The sequence below is a fragment of the Mustela nigripes genome, chromosome 13, assembly GCF_022355385.1.
Source record: "Mustela nigripes isolate SB6536 chromosome 13, MUSNIG.SB6536, whole genome shotgun sequence".
Classification (NCBI taxonomy): Eukaryota; Metazoa; Chordata; class Mammalia; order Carnivora; family Mustelidae; genus Mustela; species Mustela nigripes.
In genome coordinates, this window is record NC_081569.1 from 54,177,039 (window position 1) to 54,204,903 (window position 27,865).

General features: G+C 36.2%; 1 protein-coding gene across 2 annotated transcripts in view; it reads right to left on the reverse strand.

The window, feature by feature from the left end:
• Positions 1 to 1,167: 1,167 nt before the first annotated feature.
• AQR (aquarius intron-binding spliceosomal factor) overlaps positions 1,168 to 27,865 on the reverse strand; it is a 93,707-nt gene continuing 67,009 nt past the window's right edge. For both annotated transcript variants that reach the window (XM_059372465.1, XM_059372464.1), the window contains 12 exons: positions 26,359 to 26,468; positions 23,311 to 23,446; positions 20,971 to 21,180; positions 19,231 to 19,368; positions 15,242 to 15,313; positions 14,010 to 14,197; positions 13,188 to 13,359; positions 10,841 to 11,011; positions 6,995 to 7,080; positions 5,507 to 5,681; positions 2,990 to 3,103; positions 1,168 to 1,806 (listed from right to left, as the gene is read on the reverse strand). In XM_059372465.1, coding sequence (XP_059228448.1) covers positions 1,474 to 1,806; positions 2,990 to 3,103; positions 5,507 to 5,681; positions 6,995 to 7,080; positions 10,841 to 11,011; positions 13,188 to 13,359; positions 14,010 to 14,197; positions 15,242 to 15,313; positions 19,231 to 19,368; positions 20,971 to 21,180; positions 23,311 to 23,446; positions 26,359 to 26,468 — 1,905 coding nt within the window. In that variant the 3' untranslated portion in view covers positions 1,168 to 1,473. The remainder of the gene's footprint in view (positions 1,807 to 2,989; positions 3,104 to 5,506; positions 5,682 to 6,994; positions 7,081 to 10,840; positions 11,012 to 13,187; positions 13,360 to 14,009; positions 14,198 to 15,241; positions 15,314 to 19,230; positions 19,369 to 20,970; positions 21,181 to 23,310; positions 23,447 to 26,358; positions 26,469 to 27,865) is intronic.

A 27,865-nucleotide genomic window follows, 5' to 3' on the forward strand; every position in this document is an offset into this window, starting at 1 on the left:
AGCCTTTAGGTGGAGGCACCAGTGGGGATACTTGAGGGAAATGCTCCCCACCAGCCACGCTAGCAGACGCTGAAATGGGGAAGAGAAGAAGCGGGCAAGTTAGAGGTTCCCCTGTCAGAAAACATCGGTTACACTCGCTGTTAACTTTATCAGTGATTTATCAGTACTTGATCATCCTCTATCACTCGCTCATTCGTGTTGAGGACAGTACAAACATCTGAGAATAACGCTTCTCAAACTACAGAGTGCATATAAATCACCTGGGCACTTTGCTGGGGAGGAGATTCAGACTTAAGAGATCTGGGGGACAGTGCAAACTGCTTCAGTTTCAGCGAGCCTCAGCGGATGCTGGTACCTCTGGTCTGCAAACCCCACTTGAGTAGCAAGGTCCTAGTACCTCTGCCCTCCCAAATCTTGAGCACATTCTACCTTAAGGTCACCTTGTGGCTGCTTATCTATCAAGATAAGCAGATATCTGGGGTATAAGATAAGATATCTGGGACATCTGGGTGGCTCAGTGGGTTAAAGCCTCTGCCTTCAGCTCAGGTCATGATCTAAGGGTCGTGGGATGGAGCCCCACATTGGGCTCTCTGAGCAGCAGGGAGCCTGCTTTCTCCTCTCTCTCTCTGCCTGCCTCTCTGCCTACTTGTGATTTCTGTCTGTCAAGTAAATAAATAAAAACTTAAAAAAAAAAAAAAAAAAAGACAAGATATCTAGGGGAGTTAAGTTCACTGACTTTCACTGCCCAGATTCCGGATCTTTCTTCTTGCCCAGATGGATCTGCCAGCTTCTTCTTGCTTAGCTGCATGACACATCCTGGCTCAGCCTTACAGCTTGATTTGATACCATTCTGCCAGCAACTCAAACATCAGGAGCACCTGCTAAAATACAGATACCTGGGCTCTAACCCTGAAATTCTGACTCTTCATTCAGTCTAGAGTGGCCCCAAGAATAAACAGACATCCTAGGTGGTTCTAACACATAATGAGACTTGTGAGGAAGAAAATACATCTGGAAGGGAGGAAAAAAGGAAATACAACTTGAGTCTCTGATACTATGAGAGAAGAAACAACTTCCTCCCAATTTGAATATTTACTTAAGGATGTTCAGAGCTAATTTTGGTATATTCTGTCCTTTTCTTTAGAGAAGTTCACTGAAAATAGAAAGTATGTCTTATGTATTCTACAGAAAATTCTTTTAATGTAGGTATAATTACAGATACATTCAATTATAAAAACATCAAAGGAATGGCTATTTGTCCTTCTGACTGAACAAATTAAACTGAAGTTGTTCACACACATACAATTTTCTTTTAAATATATCCAAGAAGACAAGCACTGAGATTGGTGACCAAAAATTAGGACTGAACACAAATTAGTACCCTAAAAGAGCAGAAGCAAATATAAAATACAGAAAGTAGCTTTAGTTGGACTTTATGAAAGCCATGTTCCCCCAAGAAAGGCCACAGTTGGGCTACTTGGTCTCCTGGGGGGCCGGTGTGACATCCTGAGGGGCATGTGCCTCTGCTGGTACGGCTATAGGTCCTGCCGCAGCAGCAGTGACATCAGATGCAGCAGGGGTGGCTTCTGGGTTGCACCTAGCTCCCGTCTGAGTGCGGGTGCTCTCGGTCTGACTGCAGGTGATCTCATTCAGAGAGGCTGAGGATTCTTGACTGGAGGTGGCATCTATCAGACCGGATAGGTCAGTTTGAGCAGGATTGGCCTCCTCTTCTGTTTCCAACTCCGTTTCCTGACTTTGAACTTCCTCACCTTCTTCTACCATAGCAGGTGGTAGCTGTAAGAACGTCTAATGAAAAAAAGAAAACATCAATATGAACTTAGATGAAAAAAACACTGGCTTACAAAGCTAAGCTCTCACATTATCTTACTAATAGATACTGTTCAATCCAGAGTGCTCTAAAACACTGCTGGCCACTTTATATTACAAACATAACTCTGATGGCAATGGCCTAGGTCTTGCTGACTCCAAAGATCAAAGTATTGGATCTTCAGAGAAGAAGATAATACGAAAATGTATTAGCTTTTTTGGCAAAAAAAAAGCTTCTGCAAAAACAGTGGCTGATTAGGACTGACTGACACAACTGAAGGGCCAACCTCAGTCAAGGAGATGTGTGAGGGCTGGGGAGGAATAAGCCTTCAGAAAAAACCATGGCCGGGCACAAAGCTTCTGTCCACACTCAACCAGAACACTGGAGCAGCTCTACACGTTTAGCCTCCCGTTTAGAATGGCGAAATAAAAAAGGCCACCCATAACACGTGTGGATGAGGATGTGGAGCGACCACAGCTCTCAAACACTGCTGCTGGGAATGTGGTGCAACTACTTGGAAAAATGAGTGGGCACTTTCTTAAAACATTGAACACGTATTCTCTATTTTTCAGCCATTCTGCTGCTAGGGATTTTACGTGCGCCACGCGCCCCTCTTCACTCCACCGCCCCGCTCCCCATACAAAGACTGGGACAAGAATATTCACAGTGGCTTTCTTTGTAACAGCCAAAGGTGGAAAGAACCCCAATGTCCATCAACAGGTCAATGGGTACACCTGGTAGGTCCCTATAATGGAATACTATTTGGCAGTAAAGAGGGGCTACAGATCGAGGGTAAGATCCTTGGTTGCCTGCAGAAGTCAGGAAAGGGACTGGTGAAGGATGAGAAAGGTTACCAAGGGGCATGAGGAAACTTTTGGAGATAATGGGTATGTTCACCATCCTGATTGTGGTGATGGTTTCACAGGTATTTACATATGTCAGAACATATTAAATTATATGCTTTAAATATGTGGAATTTATTGTAGGCCAAATTATATCTACACAAAGGTGTTTTAAAAAAATGGACATTACATGAATTAACAACAACCTTGGATGGTTTAGCTGGTTTCCCATGAGGAACTGAGTACTTTAAAGATGCAGTCTTCAAAGGAGTAGATTCTCTGTACAAGAAAAATAAGAATGAATTTTGACAAAACTCACCTGATGATAATGATGTGTGGTCTGTATCAAATGCATGTACATGTTGTATACAAAGTTCGCCATCTGGGGCATGTTCTTTATTACCTGTACTTCGTGAGATGGTCGCTCTCCATTCTAGAAAGCAAAGAGAAAGTTAAGGACAGTGAGAAAGTTGATATGCTAAAAGCAAACATTCCAGATGCCCATGTCTCCATCTTACGTACAAGCACTACTAGGGTTTGGAGGACATCAGAACAGTACCCGGACATTAAGATGTCAGTGTGAGTGAGAGCCCAATAACGACTTCATAAAGAGAAGGGATTCAATTTAAATTTAGCAAAAGGTAGAGACTCAAAGAGAATTAAGAGTTACCACCTTTTAATATCAGGCTGGCAAGTAAGATAAGGAGTTTGGGTCTAGGAACCCATGTGGAAGAGCAAGAGCTATAGGATCATTTGAATGGAGAGAAAAGTCAATGTGGCCTAAAGCATGGTCTCTAGTACTGTGTATGCTCCAAAGGCAATTTTCAAGCTTACTCAGAAGGAAAATACTAAAACTATTTTTCCTATTTATGTTTCTTTAAAAATAAGCTAACATTACTATTATTTAAAACACAGACTGTTAGTCATGAGGGTTGATATTTAAAAAGGTTTTTTTAACTAATAAAATGCATGGTCAAATAGTAAAGTCCAAACTTCGTGGTATGTTTCAGAACTGTCTGGGGCAGACTGCTAACTTGTGGAGGTGTGCGGCCGGCTGCCAGGGCCTGGGATTCAGTAGGTCTGCCAGAGAACGGGTGGGCTGCTGCTGCAGTGGTTTCCGACAACCACCAGTGCAGGTAAAGTGGTAAAGCAAATGAAGACCGTAAACAATCTGCACTTCTCCCTAAACTATCCTAGAATAAAGATGAACACACCTCCTATTTATAGTCATTATAAAATGTTTATAAAGTCTCACCCCTTCTTAGTATAGATGCAGTTCAGAAGACCATAAAGGTAAAAAAACTTCTATCAAGGAAAGGGCTTTTACCATAAAGTAACAAATCAGCACACATAACATTAGCAACAGTGAGTGTATTAAATAGAACTTCTCAGAATTAAGCAGATGGCAGTATTACATGTAGGCAGGTATTCTTTTGATAGCAGTCACTTTCTGCAAGGGTCACACTTGTGTGCAAAGACAGCACTGCTGTTACAACTACAAAACATGGCCTTCACAACATGGGAGGTTCTGTGTGTGTTTGCGTATTTTCCCGGGGTCCGCTGGGAGCTGCCTCTTCTGAGACACAGCCCTAGCTGTGTGGCCCTCTCTGCCTCCAACACAGTCTCTTGAGCAGAAGATAGGGAGCTGCTCCTAGCCCTTAGCACCCCAGGTGTCGGATAAAGCACTGGCTTTCAAGCCTTCTGTTCACTGGCACTCCCTGACCTCCATGTGCCCCCAGATACGTCCCTGCGGCCTCTGCATAAGAAGGCTGTGCCTCAGACCTTGTGTTAGGAGCCTGCTTGTGTAATAATCAGCCCACAAAAGATTGAGAAACACAGGGCTACAGGATCATGTCCAGACCTCGGAGGATGACACTGGAGGCTTCACAGGGCCCCACCTCATCATATCGTTCCACCCTTATCCCTCTATTCCTGCAGAGAGGCACTTCCAAGGAAAAAAAGTTTAAAAAAATGTACTCAGCCTTAAAAAACAAACACACATAATTTCCTCTTTTTCTTCAGAGGGAGGGAATGAAGTGTACTGTGAACATTTAAAACAGCTTTATTGGGGGAAATTGGAGGGGGAGATGAGAGATTGGGTGAGCCTGGTGGGTATTAAGGAGGGCACGTATTGTATGGAGCACTGGGTGTGGTGCGCAAACAATGAGTTCTGGAATACTAAAAAGAAATTTAAAAAATAAGTAAAAATTAAAAAAAAAAAGCTTTATTTAAAATCTAAATGGACCTCTAAGACACTGCATTAAAAATGCAAAGCCCCAAAGTCACAACCTAAAGATTAGCATGCTAACCTTTATGAAAGAAAGAGAACAATATAAGAAAATAAGTATTTGCTTCTTTATGCAAAAGAAATCTAGGGCCTGGGGCAAGGGGTGGGAAGGGGGAGCAAGGAGGACAGACAGGGAAAGGCACAAGGATAAGGAGGGAGGGCAGAGGCACTTCTGAGTAGGTCCTTTGTTGCTGTGCCCTCCTATGTCCTCTGAAGTGTAGGTTTCTTCAGCGTTCTGGAGTCACACTGCCTGGCTTTTAAAATCTTGGATTCTCCATCTATGAGATGCATGACCAAACTACTTAACTGTGCTAATCCTGTTTCCTCATACATAAAATGGGATTAATACGGAAGAGCTAATTGCCTGATACATAGTGAGTTTTCAATAAACGTTAGCATGTACTAGTATTTTGCACAGAAAATCTAATTCAGTTCCACAGTGTAGGGAGCGCTCTAAACCACTGGGGATTGATCTACGCAATGCTGTTCCTAGCTACTGGGATCACCTACTGGAGAGTGCTGCTCTATACAATGAAGAAGCAGGCCTACCTTTCTACTGGTTGGGAAAGGTTCTGTTGGAATAATATGCAAATGAAGTGGACGGGCAGTAAGCTGGCTGAAAGCTGGAGTTAGTTCAAAACAGTTCTGGAAGAGGGATACTCTTGCGAAGATATATAGTCCAAGTCTGGCTCTAGACATGGCCACCACTAAGCGACGGACATCCCTTTGGGAAACAAAATTAGCACAGTTCAAGATTAATAACATTTGTATGCAGCTTTTCTTCTTCTTTGTTTTGTTTTTGTTTTTACTTACTCTACTAAATATCCCTGTTAAGCTATGGCAATAAAAAGTTAAGCATCTTAAAAACTGAAATTCAGAATAAACATTAAGTTAATATCAAGTGATTAGTTAAACCAAGTAAAGTTACTACTTTATCACTAAACTCTATGTTCATGTTTTTGTTTTTGTGGGGAGGAGGGGAATCATGACTAATGCACTGATTTAAAGTAGCTACATTAGAATTATGGAACAAGAAGTCAAGTCATTAAATGTGAAAAAGGCAAAAGCATGACACAGTAGGAAAAAGGATGGGGAGGGGACGAGGCATTATTCGTATATTCATACTGTGAGTTTTGGGAGATTTTAATTATGTAAATCATAATGATGCCCCATTCAAGCAGCAGCTATAAATCTTAATGCGGAAAAGGAAATGCTTTTTAGAAAAGTTTGTCTCCAAATACATGTTTGGTAAGTAAGCAAAAATAAACTATTTTAGAATGCAATAGTTTTGAAACAATTTCTCAAAACATTACATCTTTGTTTACTCTTACATAAAAGTTATCAGTTTGATGCAACTTGATCACTGGGCTAAGCTCCAAATAGATTTTGACTTAATGACAACATTATGAGAGCTTGGAGAGAGCTTAGAGACTTTTCTCTTTATATCTACCAAATAAAATAATAAAACAAACTCTCATTAGTTTTGTTAGTAAGTCGTATGAGATGAAGGTTTATATAAAACTGAATGGCTGCTTTGTAATAAGAATATATTATTCCCATAAATCTCTAGCACATAAATACATCACAATAAATGATAAAAATAGATTATTGTTTGTTTTGACAGTTCCTAATCCGGGAAGAACAAATGGTTTCTTTATTCTCTAACGGTGAAGCTGAAAGACTGCATGGGAAAAAAAAGTCAGAAATCCTGTGCAATGAAAAATGTACTCTGAAGACTCCTTTTACCACCTTACCTTTTTAAATTTCTGACACTGCTTCCAACAAATATAAGATACTAAGATTTTCCAATAAAATCCTATCTCTGAGTGTTATTGAAGACTAAAAAGTAAATGTACTAAAATATTTAAGATTGAAAAAATTCAGAAGCAATGACAATAGTACACTCTGCAAGAATCTGATATTGTTATACTCCAACAAAAAGCTTGCCAAGCCAAATGCTGCCATAACAATTAATAAGAAGTTCAAAATTGAAGCAGATAATAAATTTCAATAATATTGAAAGTTTTCTTTATGTACCTCAGATGGCCCACTGCCCTGGTTCTTACTAGAGAAAGGAGAATATAATCATTCTGTTGACCTTGAAATCTGTCCACAGTTGTCACCTAGGAAGAAAAAATGGGAAATAAGGTATATTTTCAAAAGCACAATAAATAAAACTCTAGAGAGAGAATTTAAATACTATTTCAAAAATAAAAATCTTATAATTAAGATAGTCAACCTGAAAAGGAAACATGATCATATACTTGGAACTGAGAAAATCAGTTAACGAACACAAAGAAATAAACCTTAGTAACCAGATTAGGCTATGTTCCTGTTATTACACTTATAGCACTGATCTTTACCTCTAATGACAACCAAATTACTATCTATAGAATAAACAGTCTTCTCCTACTAGACTGCTCAACACATTGGACGCAGGGACCTGGTATCCCAGTTTGATGCCCAGCAGTATAACTCAGTATGCTCACTTATTATTTGATATATTCTTAGTTCTCACGGATAGCACCTTCTGACACACAAAAAATAAGTAATTTTCATAGCACTTTTTATTCACTTTGAAACTATATATACAATTAGGAAAGTTCATGCAGGTTTTAGTCTAATACTGGCACTCAGGCATTTATTTCTTTTTCACTAATCCAACAAAAAAAAGTGCTTATCTGCATAAGCTATAATTCACGGTCCATACCTTTAGGAATTTTACAAAGCATTTCTTTTCAATCAACTTCACAGAAGTATAATTTACATGTAATAAAATGCATTCACTTGGAAGTATCTACTTTGATAAATTCTGACAATAAATGCTCCTAGATAAGCACCACAATGAAGATTTCCATTACCTCAGGCCCCTTTGTAGTCAAAACTGTATCCCTAAGCCCTGGGCAAACACTGATCTGCTTTCTGTCACTATAGATTACTTTCTGCCAGGCTAAAATTCCTTAAAAATTGAATCATATACTTTTTTTGTTTGGCTTCTTTCACTGGGCATGTTTTTGAAATTCATCCATGTGTTGTGTCCATTAGAAATTCATACCTTTTGCCTGTTGAATAGTATTCCAATGAACAATATTCCATATTTGATTATCCATTTACCCATTCATGTCATTTGGACTGTTTTTGGTTGGGGCTTTTTTGTTTTAAAAATTGATTTCAGTGTAGTCAACATACAGTGTTATTTTAGTTTCAGGTGTACAGTACAGTGTTTCAGCAATTCTACACTTCACCTGATACTTGTCATGGCAGGTGTACTCCCTAATCTGCATCACCTAGTTCACCCAACCCGCCATACTCCTCCCCATCAGTTTGTTCTCTGTAACTGAGTGTTTTTTAATTTGTCTTTTTGCCCCTTTGATCATGTTTCATTTTTTAAATTCCACATCAGTGAAATCATACGGCATTTGTCTTTCTCTGACTTATTTTGCTTAGCATTATACTCTCTAGCTCCATCCATGTTGTTGCAAATGGCAGGATTTAATTTTAAATGGCTGAATGATATTCCATTGTGTGTGCATGCATATATACATACACATATACATGCACGCACGCACACACACACACACACACACACACACACACACACATCTCACATCTACTTTACTCATTTATCAATCGGACACTTGAGCTGCTTCCATAAGTTGGCTACTGTAGATGATGCTGCTATAAACATAGGAGTGTGTGTACTGCTTTGAATTAGTGCTTTTGTATTCTTTGCTGGGTCAAAGAGTAGATCCATTTTTAACTTTTTGAGGAACCACCATACTGTTTTCCACAGTGGCTATAGCAGTTTGCATTTGGTTTGGGGCTATCTTGAATAAAGCTACAATTCATAGTATAAGTATTTTTGTGGACACTATGTTTTCACTGCTCTTGAATAAATATCTAGGAGTGAAACTGCTGAACTGTACAGTAAGTGTGTTTAACTTCATGAGAAACTGTCAAGCTGTTTTCCAAAGGTGCTGTACCACTCTGCACATTCACTAGCATTGTTCTAGATTCAGATTCCAGTTGCTCCACATCCTTGCCAACAACCGGTGTTGGCACTGTGAATCTTGTCAATTTTAGCCAACCTATTTGGTGTGCAGTATACCTCATTATAGTTTTAATCTGTATTCCCCTGACACAAAGAATGATGGTAAGCACTTTGCATGTGCTTATTGGCCATTCCTATATCTTCTCGTGTGAAGTGACTATTCGTTTGCCAATTCTGTATTGGGCTGTCTTTATTTAACAATGACTGTTACAGAAGTTTGTATATTTTGGATTTTAGTCTTTTGCTCTTATGTGGGGATATATTCCCTGGAAATTTCTGTTGCCAACCCGACCATGTGGAGAGCTTGTCTGGGAACTGGGCTCACACACTCAGAATGGCAAAGGAGGAGGATGAAATGAACACCCTGGTCTTTGATACACCATGGAGTCACTCTGTAACCCAGTCCTGGAACCATTTCACTTTTGTCTTCTTGTTATGAGATGGGGGGTGGGGAGACTTTCCTTCATTATTTAAGTTTTTCTGTTATAAATAAAAGGACTCAGATACTGAGGTTCTTCTACTTTTAAGCTGTCTCCATTTGAAAGTTACTAGTTTCTCATTTGCACTTTCTATGTGGAGTATTCAGTATGTCCTTGTTCTCCTTTCAACTTTGTCTCCATTTCTGTGTTTTTATTTTCTTCCAGCTCACGTTTCATCTCTTCCTGAGTTATTAAATTTCTCTGCTTTGTAGCCTTCCCCAACAGAAATGGTTACTTCATTAAGCATTTTAAAATTCACAGCCAAATGTGTATTCAAAGTTTTCATCTGTTCCAGACCAACATGTTTTTGAAGCAAATGTCTTGTCGGTATGTTCTGATGTCCTCCTTTTTTTCCTATATAAATTGAGCTCGTGCTAGGTTCCTTTTTCTACTTCATCACTGAATAAGTGGTTTCTTAGATTAGCTACATGCCAGCTACATGCCTCTGCTACTGTAGAGACAAGTCTGCTTTTGGGGGAGCATGGCTCTGCTTCTTTGAACCAGTTTGGGACCAGGAAGGCTCCTGCTCACCGCAATTTCATACCCACTGTTCTATAACAGGAACATGGCTCTTGTGTGTCAGAGTATGCCACTCACCTTCAGAAAGTGTTTCCACTGGTACTTTCAAGCCTGGTCCTCTAAATTCTCTTCTTCCTAATTTTCTCCTTGATCTTAGTCCTCTGATTTGTGTCATCTCACTAAAAATATCATTTGTCCTTCCCTCCTCCCATTTTCCTGCTATTCTTGGATGATTTCCAAGAAAAAGTGAAAGAGCTTCTATACAGCCATGTTTACAACCAGTCTTAATTTCATCATTAGTAATACAGTTGTTATTCTAAACTTTCAGCCTTTTATTGAAATAATCAAGCATCGTACTTGATACTACACAAAAAATAAAAGTATAAAAAAATAATCCTCAGGTCCAAAGGTGCTCTACAATCTTCCCTTATTCTCAAGAAAAAACACTCTCCCACACATACCAATAAAACAGTACAAATTATACCTTTGAAAAATAATTTTAAAAAGCTACAATCCTACTGTAACAGTACATAAATAATGTAATTTTATTATCCTTCCTTTTACCAACAAGAAGTTTCAGGATCATTTACTTCTGATTACCATCAACAAAATCTCCAATGTGGTAGTTGAGACAGAAGTTCATAGTAAACCAATAACGCTGTCAGACAGGACTGCTAGAGAATTATTTATAGCTCCTATTATTTTATTCTCTTATGTCTTAAAAGGAGATAGCAAAGAGACAAAGTAGAACAATATAAATAACTCGTAATAAATAAAATTTTCCCATCTTGCCAACATGATGAATAACAGAACATATCATATTCACAAAATTACCTTATTTGGTCTTCCAATCAATGGATTGCTTCCACATCGTCTATTGATGATGTCACGAATAAGATGCTTTTGCCCATTATATGTTGTTAGAATACTGATCTTATCAGCAGGATAACCAAGTAAACACATATACATAAAAAGTGCCACCACATATTCTGCTTCTCCAAGATTCTGTAGTGTAAAAATGACAAGATTATGCATTTATTTCCTTTTTCAATTTTGTAGAAAGAATGAGTAAGTGGCACAACTGTTCACTTATCACACCTCAAGAAGTGAAGTCAACTTGGACAAGTGAACACCTTTCATAAAACTAAGGAATAATCCTATCCTAGGTTAACACTGATAAATAAAAAGAGTATCTGGTAATTACTTCTCTTTGACACTTATAATGTATTAGCAACATATGGACTCATCATAAAATAAAAGTTACCCACTTAAAGGCTTAATATTTCTAGGTCCACAACAGTCTTAATACAGATCAATAATATTCTGCTGCAGTGTACTGCAACTGTAGGTATAAAAGAAACACTACTACAAAGAAGCAAGGTCACCGACTAAGAAGCCAGTAGAAAATCCAGTCTAATAGCGTATGTATCTAGCAGTACTGCAGTGCACTCTCAATGTTGGGGCAATGTTTTTTTCTTTTTCCTCACACTTCTTAGTATTTTTTCTGTTTGTTCTCTCCTAATAGAGAGACCACTTTAAGTGGGAAGAGGATGGGGTCTCAAATTGGTGGGTTTGGCTTATGTTTATGCTTAGCTGAATCTGAAAGTGTGGAAGTGCACACAAGGCTGCTCTGTCCAGTACAGTAGAGACTAAATTAGAATCATTAGATGAGAGAAGAAAGTAAAACAAGAATATAAAACATAACATGAATCAAAAAAGAAAGACAAGAAGCTGGTTTTCATTTAAAGGCAAAGGTACCATTCAGGAACACCTTTAGAAAAATCATTTATATTCTAGTTCTTGGTGATACTCTCACAGCCTGAGTTACCTCTTCCATTTAACTTTTCTAGTTCTTTGGAAGACAGGAGAGAAAAGCAGCTACATGTGTATGAATTTTTCCACTGTCTACTGATAGCAAACTAACTTTAAGTGTTAGTTCTACTAGTATAGATAAAGAAACAACCAACCAACCTTTTGGTGTATATGCTGCTGGATCTTTTTATGTAGATTATCTGTATAAACTTCCATGTTTTGCTGTACCTCTTAAAAAATAAAATTGGACAGGGCGCTTGGGTGCCTCAGTCTGTTAAGCATCTGACTCTTGATGTCATCTTGGGTCATGATCTCAGGGTTGTAGGATCAAGCCCTGTGTTGGGCTCCATGCTCAGGGGGGAGTTTGCTTGAGATTCTCTCTCTCCCTCTCCCTCTGCAGCCCATACTCCCCCACCTTTACTCTCTCTCTCTCTCAAATAAATAAATAAGTAAATCTTAAAAAAAAAAAAAAGGACCCTATATATTTTACAACCTAGTTTTTTTTTTTTTCATTTAATATAGCATAAACGTTTTTCTTGTCAGTAAATGAAGTTATAATGTTATTGCACTTAATGCCTATACATTATATGGAATAGGGACTAATGTAATTAAGCCCTACTGACAGATCCTTTGGTTGTTTTCTCATTTTTAAAATAATATGCGGTAAAAGAAAAAGATCTGATAGACATTTCAGTATATAAGTCCTTGCAAACTTGCCCATTTATTTTTTTAGGACAAATTCTTCAGAGTTAGGACACTGCTTTTAATACATACTGACAATCTGTTCACCAAATTGCTTTCCTTCTAGCATTGCATGAGTATAAAATTTCCCTAAACCTACTCCACACTGAGTATTATCAGAGGTGAATATACACTCTAGTGACTTTTACTTGCTACAAATCTTTTTTTGTGAACTGCATATTCTTATCCTTATTGCATTTTTCTGTTGGGGTGTTATTTTAAAAAGTGATTTATTGGAGTTCTGTACATATATATTCAGAATTCAACCCACTGTTAAATCTTGGAAATAAATTTTGGTCTCAATCAACATTCTTCTTTATGATTTCTGCTTTTGGTAATGAGCTTAAGACCTCTGTCACCCTAATGTTATCTATTATAAATATATATATACTATATATGTATATATTATATATTAAATCACTATCTTCTTCTTTCTAGTGTGTTTACAGTTTCTCTTCTTTGGTGTACATATCTTGAATCTACCTGAAACAGAATTTTGTGTTGTGTGTGAGGTGTTAACTTAATTCTGTTTTTTCAGTGGCTAGTCAAATGGTTCAAGAGCACTGATTTAGGTAGTAATTCAGCTAGTTAATGCAAAATAAACTTATAAGTTTTACGTTTTTCTTACCTGATAAAAGTAAGGATTAGGTTCAGACTCTCCTACTCCTTGAAAATCTTCCACATTGATGAGCTGGAAGTCATAAAGCAAGCCAGCATTTGCTGTACTAAACTCTGGCAAGAGCTGCACGTGGGGAAGATTTCCCAGATTCTTGTATCTCCAGTTGTAGAGGTTACATAAGCTTTCCAAAGATAAAAAGCCCCCCAAACAGGAAATATTAGTGACGCAAAATTTGGATTCCTAAGAGGGTGTGTACTTCCTTTTAATTTTCATGTTTAACTATTTTGCACTCATCTTTTTAGCAATAATCCTTTTTTAACTTGTCTTCCTGCTTTAAGTAACCAAAGGTCCGCAGACTTGATGATATTATAGAAATGAAACTATTTGTTTTATGAGATAAATGCTCATTTCCTCCTCAAATAAAAAAAAATCAGGGAAGTCTGTAAACTGAGGAATACTTTGAGGTAATTATGAGAGAGAGCCTATACACATAATATAAGTAAGAACTGGTGTCTTTTTCTCTTGTTTACCTTTTGTTTTAGATTTCAAAATGATATTAACTGTATATCTTCTGGGGACATGAAGAAAGGGCAAGGGACAGGGAAAAGAAGCTTTGGTTTACAACTCACATAAATTAGTATCAGTGAATTAAGTGTAGGAAATAACTCGATCATTCACACCCCATGCACAAAGCAATACAGGTGCTTTCAGATTTGTAGATGGCAGGTTCCTAGATGCAGAGAATTCTCGAGTCTCTACTGAACATACTATCAAACAGTTGGATCATGGAGCTGGGGGTCCTTAAATAGAGAGTACTTAAGGCTCCTTTACCTTGCCCTGGCTCTTCCTTGAGCGTCAAGATCTACAGTAGGAACTCCAACCCGGACAAAGCGAGTGAAAAGAGATTGCTCCATGTTTGAATACTTCTGAAAGGCCATATTCTTAATGACTGGAGGTAACTGGTGATGATCACCAATCATAATCCAGCGTTTCAGTCGGCTAAAACCATCTTGAGGATTCTAGAAATGAAATGTGAGGAGATGACAAAAATACTCTGATTAATATATTGTCCTGTTAGTCTATAACCAATTGCTCAAGAGTCCTGCTATTTAAAAAACAGCTTTACTGGCTTACTAATTCTCATTCACCAGTTCCACAGAGAGGAATCTGGAAAGTTTATAGAATGACTTGTGAACCACAAACAGGTGCTGTCACCCTTGTGACTGACAGTGGGTGAGGGAGGGTGGAGGGATTAGGAAGGCGGGCATGGAATTACCCTACTTTAACAGGTAGGGCAAGCCAAAGGAGGCTCAGGTCAGAATTGGGCAAATGGACCAAGCAATGATACCCAAGCAATGAAATGGACAGATGTCAAAGTAGATACTCTATATTACAATCATGCCAAGAGCCACACTGAAAATCTACAAAGCAGTAAAAATTATGTCTTTAATTTCCCACACTACTACTTCGATTTGCTACTTTATACATCTTATTCCTTGAAACATACCCTGATAAAACACATTCTAAGTCCCAAATAAGTTGGCTTATAAAACAACTTTTAGATCTATTCTTAAACTGGGAATTCCACATTTTGTTTTTAATTCTTCCATAGTAAAGACTATTGTACAATAAAAAACGTTCTTAAACATTGCCATTTCACTCAGAAAAATTAAGGCATAAAATAAAGAAAAGCAATGTACTCAGTGAATATCAAAAACAAGTCTAGAAACAACTCTAACAAAGGAAGAGAAAAAAATAGCTCATCTACCCTCTAGACGGCATAACAATGTAATTTTCTTGATTAAAATTACTAAGTCTTTTCAAAACTTAAAAGATAAACTATGAATTTTTAAATAGTACTCCCGGAAACAAAACAAACTACTAAATAACCAGTGAATAGATTAAAGGACGTTTATAGGCTTAAAATAGAATAGCAAACATAATGAAGTTAAAGAGAATATGTAATTACGACAATTAGCACCCCAAAACTGTGTAGCTTTTTGACACTGCCCCCCAGAATTCTTCAAACTCTACTTTCCTTGTCTCAGATATCCATTTCTTACCTGTAGAAGAAGAGGTATAAAAGTTTCTATCTCCAGAATCTGAGCAGCCTCTTCCATTAAAATGTTGTCATACTGAGAGATGGAGAAAAAGGAAAGCTTGTCAAAAAGACAGCTTGAAAGACAAAAAAACTACCACCATAACTATAACAACTATCCAAAGAAACCCCAAATAATTTCAGATAAAAATATCATACAAATTATTCAAACAGAAAGTTCATGATTTTTTTATCGTGATGCCCCTGCTTTTCTAGTTCAAGTCTGTTACCTCAGGGAAACCCCCGAATATGTAATTTTACCTTGAAGTGATCTCCTACATAACATTTCTTGCGTTGCATATCAATTTGGTTATTTTCAGTTCAGTTCATTAAGTTCTACATAAGCAAGAATGAATTTATGATTATATATGAGGTCATTTCCATTGGTATTCTTACCCCAGGTAGTAGTTTGGGGTACTTTTTTCCCCCTTATGACTCCTACCCAGCACTTGACAATCTACCACTGTTTTACCCCTGGCATTCAATGTGTCATCAAAGCATGCAATTTTATTTCAGAACTCTCTCACCACTTCTACTACCACCACCACTAAATTCCAAGCCACCGCTCTACTACCAGAAATCTCTTTTACTAGCCCCTCCCTGGCTTGCCTCTCCTAAACCACTGATACAACAGGCATCAGCTCAACTGGTTTCAAACCTTTCACTGGCTTCCAATTATCTTAGGAAAAAGAGCCTTGAACAAGGCCTGTAATAGCTGTATTAATCAGGCCTATATTCAATTTGACCCATCTTCCTCTCCTCCCTTAAATGCCACCTTACGCCTTACTAATTAAGCTTCAACCACGTTGACATATTTCATTTTCTTAGAACTGGCAACACCATTCTGGCCTTAGGCGCTCTATAATACCATTCACTCTTCATTTTTTGTCTGCTTGGCTCTTCCTCATTCTTAAAGTACCTGCTTAAAACCCATTTTATCCATGTCTTCTCTGACCTCCCAGGTTAAACATGATTTCACAGAACTCTCTTCCTTTGTCTCACAGGACATTACAATTTGTAATTCTATCTGTATATTTACTTGTTTGATGCCTGCATCCTTCCACTATCCCAGCTTCCAGTAACATCAGGCACTGCACATTTATAAAATAATAAAAAATCAAGTCTTTCTCCAACATTAAGAAATTTCATTCTTTTTTGATGATTACTGCTCTCCCATCTGCTCAATTCTCTTTTAGATCTATTCTCAACATGTTTTCCTTCCCCTCCACTTCTAATTCTGTTTGTTACTTAGTGTGACATCCTCTTCCTTGTCTTATTGGTAAAATACCTTCTTTGAGAATCACTAAATACAAATTACAGTTCCTCTGTTTTGTGTTTTTGAAGTTTTCTACTCTTATTTTGTCTCCTTGGAAGGTAGAAGGTAGGAGCATATTTACTCTTTATGCTTAATTAACTCTTTTATTTATTTCATTACGATTTTTTTTTTTTTCAATTTCAGCCATCCTGCCAGGGTGCCCTATTCACTCTGTTTTTTAAATGGATTGTTTACATACACTGTAATTTTTACATACACTGTAATTTTTACCAAACTATGCTTGTATTTGTTTGTCTAAGACAAGTAGCTGACATGAATTTCAACTGGACATCCAATGATGAAAGTTAAGGTTCAATTCTGTACTGTTTCTTACTGAACATACCTAGAGGTATGTGGATAGGTGTCTTTTCTAGCTCTATCTGATGCTGAATTTCCCTATTACAAGTATTAATTAGGTCATCTCGGTGGAAGATTAGGAGGAGGAGTTCTAAGATCCACATTTTCTCACAAGTCCCTGTGTGGACTCAGAGGATAATAGACATGATACGCAAAACAGAGTGGGAGCAGCTCAAGATGGTTTCAAGAGCCTGCTTTCTGAAAAACAACTCTGAAAATCTAATGCAAATTAACTTACAAAAAATGTATATGTATAGATTCTGCTTTTTAAAAGGCAATTTTAATCACAAAGCAAAATTATGAAATAACCATACTGGGCACATTAAGGAAAGAAAAGAGCACATGACTGTGCATGCATGTCTCCCTGGGATGGCACAGGGTCAAAAGACAATGTCGAAAAAGCAGATTGATTGATTTGATTGATTTTATAAAGACTTTATTTATTTTTTTGACAAACAGAGAGAGAGAGAGAGAGCATGCATAAGCAGAGGGAGCGGCAGGGAGAGGGAGAAGCAGGCTTCCTGTTGTGCAGGGAGCATGGCTCAATCCTAGGACCCTGGGATCATGACCGGAGCTTAAGACTGACGCTTAACCGACTATGCCACCCAGGCACCCCTGAATGCAAATTTAACATTCTTTATTGATACAGATAAAAAGAACACAGAAAATACTGAAAGTTGAAAGAATGGCTGATCAGGGGAGTAGGAGACTGAACTTCTCCAGGTGAAGTAGCTCTACAAGTTTTTTAAATACTTAAACTAGATACAGGGGAAGTTTGACGAAAATAAAACCTCAAAATTAAAAATATAAAAGATCTAAGGACTACTATCAGCGCTTATACTAACTATATATGTATAGCACCATGTAAGCAAATGATTAATCAAAGTTTGATAGGGTCCAAGTACTGTTTTTTTTTAGAATACACATGTGAGGAGTGCCTGGGTGGCCCAGCTGGTTGGGCAACTGCTTTTGGCTCAGGTCATGATCCTGGAGTCTCAGGAACCCTCCCACATAGGGTTCCCTGCTTGGCAGGGAGTCTGTTCTCCCTCTGACCTCTCCCCTCTCATGCTCTCTCTCTCAAATAAATAAAGTCTTAAAAAAAAAAATGTGCATGTGAAAAAGCTGCACATCATAAAATATTAATTATGATTGTATCATTTCCCTTATTAAACTGATATGACTTAATATCAAATACAAAGCATATTTTATGTCAGTCCCAAGAACAAAGTATTTAGATGAAAATTCTCACTAATAATTTGCAAAAGGGTAATTCACACCACTAGCACAAGTTCACAGTACCTTTTAATAAAATTATCGTGCTTGTGCTAACCTTGCAGCTGAGGAACCTTCAGTCTAAGATAGCAACTATTCTATCACCTTGAATTTATTTAGCACTTATCCTCCAGTGAGCTCACATTTAAAAATTGTCAGTCACTTTCATTAACAACAAATGCTTAATGTTAACTCTGAATTCAAACCAGTACACAAACCCTATTTTAAACACAGATAAACCAACTGCAGCAAAGTTAAATGATTTTGCATTAAAGTCAGAGTTTAGGCCAGTATCACTAGCAAAGTTATAAAGAGCCTACAAATTCAAATTTACTGCTTATTTATTACATTCCATTTTAAACAAGTCATAGGTTATCAAGGCTATGGTGCCCATTAGCTCTTGTGTCTTTTTCATATGATGTAATCATTTTACTATCTGATCTACAGTCTTATAAGAGTACTCCATATCCTCATATGGAAGGCTTTCCATCTACTGAATGAACAAATTAGTGGGAGTGGCTGTGCATTTAAAATATGAACAATGTAAGCATATAAATGTCTAATAGGTGAAAAACACTGTCAAATTTTTTAAATAGTTTTTAGTTATATTTGGAGATCTTTTTAACACAGTGAAAAATCAATTTACCTTAACAAATATTAGAATTTTTTTAGACAATCATATGGTTATGTTATTTAATGGACATACAACTGATAAACAGACTCAGAAAAATCAGATTTAGATTTCACTAATCATATAAACATCAGAGATTACCACCACTTTCAGAAAAGACATTTTTAAGTAATTAGAAATGTGAACTTCAGTAAGAGGTAAGCCAGTCTTCAAGGGAAATGGCCTTGGTAAAGGAAGGAAAGGAAAAGAAAAGGAAAATTTAAATTAAAAAAAAAATTAAAAAAAAAAAAAAGAAAAAGTCAAGAAAAGAAAAGGAGAGGAAAGAGAAATCTAATAGCTGACAGCTGATCAACTGAGGAATGAAACTCTAAGTCCCCACCTTGAAACCTAGCTTGACTAAATCATGTCGCTTTAAGGCAGCATGAGTACATGTCATAGCAATGATTTTGGCTTCTTTCACCAGAAGGTATTTAGATCTGTCCAGTCCACTTCGAAGCAGTTCAGAAGCTCTGAATTCCTATGGGATTGGGGGTCAGGGAGAGAGTATTTTAGGAAAATAAACACGTTTCATGCATACATTCACATAATCCAGTTTATCAGATTTAATTCCTAATTAATTAATATAAATATATCATAAACTAAGCCTAATGAATTACAATTCTGTTCATTATTAATTAGGTACTAATTGAATTCATATAATAACTGACACTGAAGCTATAATTTGGACCATTTTTTGTAGAAGGTAAAATATTGACAGTTATTAATAAGAATACAGAATAAAATATCTATCACCACAGTATCTACTCAAGGTCCCTCCACAAAAACAGAAACTTTTTCAAGTATTCATAACAAAGGAAATTTAATGCAGGGGGTCTGGTTTCACAGGTGACAAAGGAGCACAAAAACGAGCCAGGGAATGAATGGTTGAGGAAACCCAGAGATTAGCAATAGCAGGAAGTTTGACCATTCCTAGGCTAGAACAGAGAAGAGAAGGAGGCAGTGTTTTCAGAGCCCAGAGACTGGGGTACCAGAACAAGCTACAACAACAATCATAGCAAGCCAGGCCAACAAAAATTGGGGCCATGAAAGAGATGAAACCCAAGACAACTGATGGAGAAATATCCTAGCTTCTCTATTCCTGTCACATTTTTATTGGCTAAACCCAGCCAGAAGTCAGCTAATATGGGAGGCCAGGAAATTAAACCTCCAAGGATCAGCTCCACCTCTGACCATGGCAGAGGATCCCCAGAGAGCAGGGTAAAATGATGGACAACAGAGATTAAGTGAGGAGCAAACAAGCCTAAGCAGAGTGCCTAATATCAAGTGTTATAAATTCTGAACATTATGCCATACTTTAGATATTTTTAACATTTTTGTTTTCTAAATAATTAAAACATGACAGATACAGGAGAAGTAGTCTGTTTAAATCTCTCCCTACCCCTCCCAAGACAACTACTATTATGAACTAAATGTTTTTATTCTTTTACTTTGTTTCTATAATCATGAACATACTCTAATATTATTGTTTTGTAGGTTCTAAATTTTATTTATTATTATACTATATATTTATTATTCTGTACCTACATCTATCCACCTACCCCCTACCTAAACCATACATCAATATTTACTGAACATATACTATGTGAAGTAGAGATATCATCTTATCTAAAAGGTATAAAGACAAAACAGATACAGTCATTGCCCCTCTTACCTGGAATAATCCTAAATCATCTTACTTAGGAATCTGAGCCTGAATGTGATCCCTTTATGAGGCTGCTATAGTCCTCCAATGATGTTTTCCATCATTGGGAAGTGGCATTCTCAGATTCCAATTCAAAGAAACACTGTTGAATCTCTTGAGGGAAGCATTCCTTTCTTAAATGCTAAGCCTTTTACACCAGAAAAGTCAGAGCAATGGGGATTGAATTTAAACCTTAATTTTTACTCAGTCTTGAACTAAAACTATAAATGTTTTCAATAATCTCACTTAAAAGTAACAATCTGGTTTGTAATGTGAATATTCCATTTTACCTCATTAAAAACAAAACAAAAAAAAACCCCAAACAACTAAACTTAAAGCCTTTAAAGTCAAGTTAAAAAAAACTCTGAGAATCCTTACCTCGAGCTGAGTGAAGATTTTCTTAATATGCCTGAAACATCCTTCAGCAATTTCCATGTCTTCTTCGTAAGATCGGCCTTTAAAAATGGGTTGAGGGGCATTTGCAAAGTATTCATGAAAAGGGAAGAAAGTGGAGACTTCCGTAACATCCGGCAGCGTACTACCTTTATTTTTCACTTTGCTGATATATTCTTCCCAACGAGACATGACCTGTGAAACAAAGGGATTTGAGATTATATTTCTTAGTTAATTATTATGTCTTAAATGATAAAATAAAAAAGAAATCCAGTAAAAATAAGACCTACTAAGTAAAGGGAAAGAAAAAGAAAAGCAATCCCTGACCTAACGGGACTATTTCTTTTTCTTTTTTTTTTTTTTTTTAAACAGGACTATTTCTTATCCGAGTCACTGACAGACTGCCTTTTAATAGATGACTTTTAAGATTATTGAACAAAGGCTCTTTAATCAAAACCAGAGAAACTAGGGGTGCCTGGGTGGCTCAGTCGGTTAGATGCCCAACTCTTGGTTTCAGCTCAGGTCATGATCTTAGTGTTGTGAGATCCAGCTGGGCTCTGCGCTGGGTATGAACCCCACTTAAGATTTTCTCTCTTCCTCTGCCTCGCTTCCCCACACTGCCCACCATGCTCTCTCTCAAAAGAAAAAATATATGTGTATATATAAGGATAAATAAAAATATAAATAATTTATGAATATACATAAACCAGAAAGAACCTCAGGGTCACCTATGGGACTTTATCTCAGACATTTCAGATTCTCCATGTATACTCAAAACAGTATTACTGATGTTTAAACAACAAACAAACAAAAAAACCCCAATTCTCTGGACAAAGAAATTCTGATATTTTTTTCATTATCTCAGTTTTTCTCCATATACATTAAATCCTACTTTAGCAGCATTTTAGTAAATGCCAACCCTTCTCCTAGACCTTTATGATTTTTCCAATTCTCTTTGGTATATTTACAAAGCACTTCTGTTAAACTGAGTATATATTTAAAGCTCATTTTATGACTTTTGTGATGTAGTTATCCTGGTACATTTTACTATGCCTCTACCATGCGGTTCCTGCTTAATCTCAATTTTGGTAATTCTCCCAGTCAGGGTTTATTCAAGAGTGGTTCTTAGGCAGAACATCTAAGAGGCTAAATAAAGATGTAGATGATTCCTGGATGCCACCTCCTCCTGAAAGAGAATCTCTGGGGACAGACCTTGACAATTTACTTTTAAAATAACTTTCCCATGTTGAAAATTGTTGATTGGTACCGTGAGGCTCCAAGTTCGGTTTTCTCAAATCGATTACTTAAGCCTCCACAAATTTTTAGATTATTTCTCCTACTTTTAAAGGGAGTTTTCAGAGAGCCTAGTGATTTTGATTTTGTGCCAAATACACATTTAGGCATGATATTAGCCATTATTCGAAGTTCTAAACTGCCTGAGTCCAATGCAGGCTACTTTGTAAGATGATGTTTATCTTCTCTATGTCATAAGAAACCATGAAATCTGATCATTTTGAATGGACTGACCTGGTCTGTGTATCCACTTATGAACATACACCTATTCTTTATTTTTATTCTTTTATTTTAACCTTTTGTATTCTTTCTTATACATTTTAAAGTTTCAGTGTTACAATTTGGATTTAAAATACACAAATAGTATGAGTACAAAGAGAACAAAGTTACATAAAATTCTCCATTATATAATTATGCCTTAAGTTGCTTAAAATTATTAGTAAACCAAATGACTATTAAGGTTTATTTTTGTTCAAATATTTAGTTTTCCACTTCTCAATGATTTTCACACCTAAAAAATTAACCCTAACCAAAGCAAAAGCACACCTTTAAATTGAAGTCAAAAGAATTTTTAACTACTCTGAAATCAGTTCTAAAATGTAACTTATTTTTAGAAATTTGAAAGGAGAGTTATGTTTCTCTTTGTTAGTTGATTAATATGAATAGAAGTATGTTACAGAATGGTACTTTGTTACCACTGGGTAGCTAGTAAAATTAGTTATATTTCTATAGTAATGAAAATAAAGAGCAAGACTAGAAAATTTGTCAGTAGCAAGAAAGAAAAAGGAAAAGAATTTAAAAAGTAGCAACACTGGCCTTTCAGTGAATGAGTCATCAAGAGAAGCTATTTAGCTAAGAAAATAAAAGATAATAGGAAATACAAACATTTAATAATCACAGATATAGCTCTGGCAACAGCATACATTTTAAACTACTCAACCAAAAAAAAAACAGGCTTTCAAGAATATTTCAAGAACCCATCTCAGTGTCCAACTGAAGACCATATGATTTAAAAACTCTGAAATCTCTTACCTGATATAAGAAGAAATAGCCTGCAGTTTCACAAGTATATGAAGCATCTCCAGGAACCCCTAGACTCTTTTGTAATCGTTTAACTTCTTCTAAAAGTTCTATTCTTCGAGCCAGGACATAATTAACTCTTCCATATCTAGACATTTCAATTAAGCAAAAAAGCAAAGTTATGTAATGATGAAACTTATAAGGATACTGTCAGCAAAACATTTGAGGAAATCATAATGGGGTGCCTTAGGTGGCACAGTCAGTTAAGCATCCAACTCTTGGTTTCAGCTCAGGTCATGATCTTGGGATTGTGGGACTGAGCCCCTTGTTGGGCTCCATGCTCAGTGCAGAGTCTCCTTGACATCCTCTCTCCCTCTGCCTCCAGCCACTCCCATGCCCCATCTCTCTCTCTCTCTCTCTCAGATAAATAAATATATTTTTTAAAAAACCACAATAGGGGCACCTGGGTGGCTTAGTGGGTTAAAGCCTCTGCCTTCTGCTCAGGTCATGATCTCAAGGTCCTGGGATTGAGCCCCGCATCAGGCTCTCTGCTCAGCAGGGAGCCTGCTTTTCCTCTGTCTCTGCCTGCTGCTCTGCCTATTATGATCTCTCTCTCTGTGTCAAATAAATAAATAAAATCTTAAAAAAAAAAAAAACAACAAACAACCATAATAGAAACTATAAATGGGCAAATAGGAAAATAAAGTAGAAAACACTGTTTATATTTAATGTAAATGGTAGTTCTTGGATCAGTGTTGATCTGCAAACATCTTAATGATCTGTGAGGAAGGAAAATCAACTGTATCACTAAATGCAGCATTTAAATAATTTCTGTTTGTTTGTTTTGTTTAAATAACAAGACCTTCACAAAGAGGGAAACAGTACTGTGCATTCTGGTGCTAGTTCATCTTATCACAGACCAAGAATACATAGTTTACAGACTGGCTGCTTTGAATAACCCTGTTTTACATTACAATATAAGTAGATTAATTCTAAAGGCTTCACAATGTAATTTTAAAATGTATCTGATCATTCTTTGTTGTCTCAGCATGTAGCCTGGCACCTGAACCTAGTAGATTCATAAATACTTGCTGAATAAGTAATAAAACTGAAATTTGAAGAGTACCTGACTCAGAGGCATGTAATTAAGAGAAAAACAGTGAACCAGAACTCTTTCCATAATAAAAAAGTACCTTCTATAACAACCTTTTAACATTAAACAAAAATTAAAATAGTGTAAACACAAACACTGCTGCTATCATGTTCAAAGACTTGACAGAGAGAAATCATCTTCTTGAATCCTCTACAGATCAGATATTCACCTCTGAGCCAGCAAGAATGACTGAGAATAAAGGGATATAAGAGAGAGTCTATGTTTAAAGAATTTTCCAACTTAGAAGGATATAAATGTTATACCAGGTAACCTCTTTCTGTTTGCTTATCTAGAGTTGAATGATTTTTCTATAATCAACATTTTGGTAATGAGAAAAAAACTGAAGATGCTTATAAGGAGACCGTAATAAAATACCAAAATTCTTGTGATAAGTGTTAAATTTTAAAAGCAATATGCAATGGAACTCTGTGTACTATTAATTCCATTATTCCATAAATCTAGTTATACTAAAAAAATTCTTAATTTAAAGAAGCGATGTATACAATTATAAATAATAGCATGTTTACAGATGATTATTAAGAAGACTAACAAAAGTTGTCTTGCAGTAGTAGAATTATGGATTCACTTTCTAGTATCTCACAAAGTTTAAAAAATTTTCTTTAGGGAAAATGATATTACTTTTATTATGAAATGATAATTTCATTTTTTTAATTGTAATTTTTTAATTACCATAAAAGGAGAGAAATTAAAGAATATACCCAACTGAACAAGCTCATACCTACTAATACGACCTGGGGCTTAGCTTATATATCAGAAAGCAAAAAGTATTTTTTTCTTCAGAATCTTGGTATTACCTGAATTCTTTTTACAGCTCTACTTCTGTACTATTATAATATCTTTGAAAAAAACTATAAATTCTACTGCAGTATAATTATAATTACAGTATTTAGCATTTCACCAGCAACTTTATGTTCACTAAATGCTGGATTATTAAATTTTAGAGTATAGCTCACTTTTGTAAGTTGAATATGAAGAAATATACACAGCAAGAATTCAGAGAACTATCTCTGGCTAACCCCAAATTAAGAATCTAGAGCCCCAAATAACTTAATGTGTGTTGCTCTTGCCCTATGATTTTTTAGAAGCTAACAAATGTTTGGTGAGCTCTGTGATACAGGAACTCAAAATAGATGCAACATAATAATTTAACACTCCTTTAGCTCTTTTGATGTCTATGATCAATTTCGTCAAAGGTCAAGTTTAATAGCCAAAGGCTGTATTAAATATGTGCAGCTGTTTGTTATGATTATTAACTGAAATCATGCTTTCAAAATGGATTTAAATATAAACAAGTGAACTATTATAAAGAAAGTTTGAAGAGAACACCTAAAATACTAACAGCAGAAAAAATCGGATTTGTAAAATTTTAGTCATTTTATTTCATGTAATGTTGTAATGTTAAAGTCCAGCTAAATGGCAATTAAGTATCTGTAATAAGACTTACAACCCCAAAGCTTATACTGTCATTAATCTTCAACTGTGTTTCATTAAATTTATTAATTGATACCTAAAATACACACAAATTAAATGTCTGGATGAAATATGGAAAGGATCAGGTAAACTCATACAGTCTGAGTGGGCAACATTAAAAATTATCTCAATAAATAGAGAACAATCGGCAATATGCAAATTTTAAAAGATGAAAAAGATAACTCTTTACTGAAGTAACTATTCTTTAGTAAAAAATGGCATAAACACAAAGAACTGGGATTGAGGGAGACCATGGCCAGACTTTTAGGTCAACTACAAGCAGGTTATGCTAGAACCTTTCAGAATCAAGTTGCATTATTCATGACTCTTGTCTCTTGATGTTTCTTTAATAAAGAAAAAGAGAAGGTTAAAAATTGTTTTGTATATCATTTCAAAACTCATCCTCATTTGCTTACCTGCTGAAATCCTTCTCTGTCTCCAGCTCTTCTTCCCCATGACCGAGACGCAGGAGGTGGCGCTCATCAATGTCTAAAGCCATGATCTTCTCAAACAACTGGTTCAGGGCCTGGAGAATAAAACAAAGAGGATGATGGTGAATTTTAATGAACCAGCAGCTGCTTCAAAAGTAAGAAAAACCAAAATTTAGGAGGATAGAAAAGAATGAACATTGCCCAGTCAGAAAAGAATCAACTTCAAAACATAGAAACAAGTCTTATGTTAGGGCATTTATAATCTAAATGAAACAGTATTTTTCTTGATTCCTGATATTGCTGCCCACATATATTTTGGTCAACTAATTAACTGAAAACCATAAAAACCATCTAATCATTAAATCTTTGCTTCTAATTTATGAAAAAAAGAAAGACTTCGGATCAGTTTCTGTCTTCCCCAAATAGTAAGAGTTACTAAAATCATTAATGACCACACCAAGATTTCACTCAATAGAATACCCATGGTTTGCAGAAAACTGAAATATTTTTGTGGTTGGAGGACTCTCAGGTAGTGAGTGTGTGGGTGCAATACATCAAGAGGACCACAGAGTAGAAAGATAAAGAGCTTCATTCAAATCTTAGGCCAAAGGTCTAAAGTTTCCTATACAACAATGAGTAGAGCACTCATTTATTGCACACTATTCTGATGGAAGCCATCTAGAGGTCACTCCTTTCCACCTATGAAATGCTCTTATTTAGGGTTCCCTTAAATCCTAGTATTAATTACCTGACCATTTGCAGTTACAATGTGTTGCAGAAAGGCAAAAGTTCCATAGTATGGAAAGATAATGTTAATTTTAAAGATATCATTTAAAAGTCAGCCAAACATCTGTCTTAACTACTCTCAATCTAAACCTGCCCATGAAGTCAACATCCAGTCTTATAAATATCCAGGTATAAAATATAAAAACAGATATTCTTTGCTGTCAAAATTCTAGCAGTCAGAGCTCAGATACTGAAGAAATCAATATAAATTTTCAGAAAAAAATTCCCCAGTATCGAAACTCTTGATGTTCTCCATTTAAAACCTGGGATCCAATGGATCAGACCACATGGCATTATTCATTATCCAAAGTCAGGAACCACAGAGATTTAGAGAACAAAAAATACTCCGACACTGCATTCCCAGAAAAAACTGCAAGACTTTATTATGAATTAAATACTGAAGAACTTTTTGCAGTTAAGTATGCAAATGAAGATCTGACAAAGGAAACAACTTTACAGCCACAAATCATCAATTTAATAGATGTCACTGAGGATGATATGATTATCAAGGGTCATTCATTAGCAAACAATGAAGTCTTCTGTTATATTGGTAAAACAACCTTCTCTGTAATTATACTACACAAATCAATCATAAGTAGAAGATTCTACAGAAAGTTATTATCAAGTTACGACAAAACTAACTAAAAATACTATGTAAAAACAGTAACAGATGAATTACTCTTTATTCATTTTAAGAATCTGGATA